The sequence below is a fragment of the Pteropus medius genome, unplaced genomic scaffold (genome assembly GCF_902729225.1).
Source record: "Pteropus medius unplaced genomic scaffold, Ma_sr-lr_union100, whole genome shotgun sequence".
In the NCBI taxonomy this organism is placed as follows: Eukaryota; Metazoa; Chordata; class Mammalia; order Chiroptera; family Pteropodidae; genus Pteropus; species Pteropus medius.
Window position 1 is genome coordinate 74,816 of NW_024340692.1, and position 4,853 is coordinate 79,668.

At 36.1% G+C, this 4,853-nt stretch overlaps 1 protein-coding gene across 1 annotated transcript; it reads left to right on the forward strand.

The window, feature by feature from the left end:
* Positions 1-1,228: 1,228 nt before the first annotated feature.
* LOC120605312 (interferon alpha-4-like) lies at positions 1,229-2,107 on the forward strand. The gene has a single exon (XM_039866277.1). It carries the CDS (start codon positions 1,536-1,538, stop codon positions 2,103-2,105), a length of 570 nt encoding a protein of 189 aa, XP_039722211.1. The 5' UTR covers positions 1,229-1,535; the 3' UTR covers positions 2,106-2,107.
* Positions 2,108-4,853: the final 2,746 nt, after the last annotated feature.

The following is a 4,853-nucleotide window of genomic DNA, read 5'->3' on the forward strand; positions in this document are numbered from 1 at the left end:
ATAGACCATTCAAACTCCATTAACAACATAGCATAGACTGAATAGCTTGTAAGGAGCAGACATTTCCTGCTCACATTCTAGAGGCTGGAATTCAAAGCAGGGTGTCAGCAAGGTTGGGTTCTGGTGAGAGCCCGCTTATTGGTTGCATACTACTGACTTCTCCTATATCCTCAAATGGCAGGAAGGTGACAAATGTATCTCAGGCCTTCCTGTATCTCTCAACTAAATGGCATTGTCAGGATCTTGAATTCATGTTGGGCATAATGTTGCTCCCAAGGGTACAAAAATTACTTTTTATGAGTGTGAACAAATCTTAGATATTACGATGCTTTGTGGTGCTCCAAAGCTCAACCTTATCCAGTCTTCTTCCTTAATATTTATTTTTTGGTTTGTGTTTTCTCGTGTATCATATGAGAAGCACTAACATTGAGTTCAAGGGAGATCGAGAAAATGTATGCAAGATCAATGGTGCAAACCTGTGGTGCCTTGATGGCTCACTGGAATCTTTCCTTCCATCATGTGCTCTATCTCAAAGTTCTCTTGTGAGAGGTGGCCTTTGCTTACTTATGAGTTGCCATTGGTTGCCTTGTGGACGTTGCTTATGTTTGAGCCTCTCTGTGACGTGCACTTTGAGAATTCAACGCAGTTGATATTTTATTATTTAGCTCTCCTAAAGCCAGTCAACACATCAATAATTATGTCAAAGTCTAAACAGAAAAAACTGTTGACATATGCAGATAAATATCTAACAGTCAGTGAAGTTAAAAATTACTTTCTGATATGAAGCAATATTGAAAGTTAAGTACTTACCTAAAGTAAATGTTAAGAAAATAATTTAATTTTTTAATAATGTTGAGCAATTTTGAATGATTTTAAAATATATCTATACATGGGTATTATTTTATAAGATTATATATATTTTTATTTGCACATGCAATGGGATACCTTACTATTATTATAGTAAATACATTACATTAAAAGTCATTCTGCAAACTTAGTTATAAGGGTAAAGTAAATTATTTAAAATTAATTCAAATGTTAATTAAATGGACATTTAAATTATATTACATTAAATGCCAACTGTTTTAAATTTACCTTGTAGAATAAAAATTTTGTTATGTTTAATTCTGCACTAAATAAAAAGAGTAAACTTTACAATTTGTTTGTTATATATAAAGTATAGATAAAATACAGTACATAAATACTTATACCATATATCTGTGTTAAGGTTCCTAATGGTCAATTAGGAAAACATCTGAAAAACTCCATGGGTAAGGACCAACTATGAAAAAAAAATGGTTGAGAAGCAGTGCTCTAAACCCATTTAGAAAGTGCATAAAGGAAAACAAAAGCAGAAGTAGAAAGTTTCCCTTTATATAAAGTATAGATAAAATACAGTACATAAATACTGAATTTTCCCAATCGAAAATTCACATGTTCCCTATATATGACACATGAAGGTCTTCAGAGACTAGAGGCCAAGGTTGGCAGTCTCATCCAGCACAGCCAGGCCGGCCTCATCTGCAAGATCCCCAATGGCTCTGCCTTTTTCCTTCCTGGTGGCCGTGGGGGTGCTCAGCTGCCACTCCATCTGCTCTCTGGGCTGTGACCTGCCTCAGACCCACAGCCTGGTCAACAGGAGGGCGTTGATGCTCCTGGGACAAATGAGGAGAATCTCCCCTTTCTCCTGCCTCAAGGATAGAGAAGATTTTGGATTCCTCCAGGGGGCATTTGGTGGCAACCAGTTCCAGGAGGCTCAAGCCATCACTGTCATCCATGAGGTGACCTGGCAGACCTTCCTCCTGTTCTGCACAGAGGCTTCGTCCACAGCTTGGGATGAGACCCTGTTAGGCAGATTCTGCACTGGACTCTATCAGCAGCTGAACCACCTGGAAGCCTGTCAGACGCAGGAGGTGGGGACAGAGGAGACTCCCCTGCTGGATGAGGACTCCACGCTGGCTGTGAGGAAATACTTCCAGAGAATCACCCTCTATCTGCAGGAGAAGAAACACAGCCCTTGTGCCTGGGAGATTGTCAGAGCAGAGATCATGAGGTCCTACTCTTTATCAACACACTTGAAGGAAAGATCAAGGAGTAAGGATTAACACCGGTTCAACATGGACATGGTGCTCACTGACTAAATGTCACACTTCCTCTTGCTTTGACATGTCAGAGACCTTCTTGTTTTGTTTCTGCTGTAATCATGACATGAAGGGAATCAATTTGTCAAAAGTTTTCAGGAACATTAATCAACGTCATGTTCAACTCTACAGATGTCCCTGATGATGTATCTATTTTTCTATCTATTTAAATAGTTATTTATTCATTTATGTATATATTTATCATTTATTGTATTTAAATTATTTTTTTCATATAATATGCATGTATGTCTTTATATTGTGATGATATAATATGTTCTTTTTATTTAGTCATTTTTTTACTTTTGTGTTTATTAAAAATTTACCACTGTGGATTTCTTGCATTTGTTTGTTCTAAAAAGAAGCACCAAGATTGCTTGTGCCGCTGGATTTGAAAAATGGATGGCACAATTCGTTTCTCATTATATTATATTCAAATGATAAGTAATGATTGACCTTCTCTAAGCCAGCCTGTGTGATGCCCTCAGGATAGAGAGGTGAACAAAACAAATATATTTCCTGCTCTCTTGTACCTTTGATTTTTGTGGGGGAAAGAAGCCTAAGAACAATAATCAAAATAATATCAGTTTTGTTCAATGCTATAATAAGAAAAAGGAAAAACGAATGCATTCTCTCACCAGCAGCTAGAGTGACAAATGCCAGGAAATAAAAATGAAAGCAGTAGATATCCTCTAGAGTTGACTGGTAGATGAAATAAGTGCAAATGTCCATTGACAGATGGACAAGTATATTTCAATTTACAAGGAATGCCATGGCTGGAGGTCCATATGTGGTGAGAGAAAGCCAGAAATGCATGTGGTCATGTGTGTAGGTGTGTGGACAGTGTAGAGTGAGATGAAGACTTAAACTTGATTCTGAGGCCCATCAATCTTTAATAGAAGAGGAGGGAAGAGCTACATAGGAACAGAAGTAAGTCAACTGCACATTTGAAGGACAAGATGGAAAGGTGGTAAGAGTACATTTAAGAAAATAAATGTGCTTACAAGAACATCAATGGATTCATGGAAAATGAAACTTGAAACTGCCCAACACATCAGGAAAAGGAAGGCATTGATGACCTTAATGGTTTGGTGGAGAAACCATTTTCGAAGTCAATGAAAGTATAAAGAAAAAAAGAGAAGATAGTGAATCTGATGTGGAAAGGCAAGAGTGGGAAATGGAAAAAATGTGGGTGTGTCTTTCTGTGATCTGTTTTCCCTTTTAGGTTGTATATTAGTTTCTGGATAATTTCATGTAATGGATGTACTAGAAAATCATATTAATGTGTTTAATATTGTATTTACTTTAAATCATGATTTATTAAATTCCTACAATGATAATTTATCATGTCTTAGTAATACTACTTTGTATATAAGTGAGCTGATCGGTTTTGTTAATTTGTTAGGCAGGAATAGATAACTATTTTAATCCTTCATCAAAATATCTAATTACTACTGTGAATACAATGATTCCTACAATTATTGGCTTTATTAGTGAAGTTATTTAACTTACATCATGTGACATTGGTTAACTACAGTAACTTTATAACACATCTGATTTTCTGAAAAGCTACGTATGATATGCTGTTTTTAATATGACTCTTTAGCAATTTTTCTTAATTTCATGAATATGATAATGCATGTGAATTCTAAGATAAGCAAATTATCTTGGACATTAAGACAAACAGACTTCCTACAAAAAAGGTGGGAAGCTCATGAATGTCTTTCTCAACACTTAAGATTAAAAAAAAAAATGGCCCAAATCAACTGAAAATATAAAATGAACAATGGAAATCCGTAGAGCAAGAGACACTTGTACAGAATTCGGGACTATAAATAGATTTTACAATTATAGCAGAAATCCAGAATGGAAAAGTTACACGTCACCCTTAACTCACAAGAAAGGCGTTTTCATTGCAATTCCATTCTGCTTGGACATAAAGCACAATGTTGAGCAACCCACTTTATCTTTCTAAGCCTCAGTTTTCCCATCATAAAATGGGTTCGGAATATTTATATAGATTTTAGGACTATTAAATAAATACAGGCATTTTAAGACACTTAGCATCACATCTTCCATAGAGAAAGGACTTAAAATATGGTAGGTATTTTCCTGTTTTTCTTCAGACAGCTAACTATGAGAATGTGATTTGCCTCTTTCTACAAAATTTTTAGGCCCTATGTTGTACTTTTCAGTAACTAACTTCCAAAGGACACAGCCTTAAAAATCAGAATTCTGTCAGGAATTCAAGGAAAGACTCATAAATTGTTCCTCATTCAAAGAAGTGTCTTATTTTTTCAATGAAGAAATGGTGGCTTGTATTAATATCTGAGAGAGTGAAATAAACATCTAGCTAAAGGGTAGAAGAACATGATATTTAAAGAGATTCTAGCCCCTGGCACACTCCTTCTTTCCTTCCCTCCCAGCAAGCCAGGATATATTTCCATATCACAGTAGTTTCCTTCCTCTCCAAGGCAGAAAGCCCCACAGGGTCATGCACTCTCTCTCTTTACCTCTCTGCCCATTCACACAACTAACTGCTTCCTGTTCTCTTGTGGTTTCAGCTTAGAAGATTTTCTAAAAAGCAGAAAATCACAAGTAGAAAGCCAAAGTTAAATATAATTTCTAGGTTTTGCAGAAATATCTGCAGTAGGGACTCTCCTTAAAGTCCCTGGAGCATGATGTAATACTAGCTGTAGCTAAAAGGAAACTGAA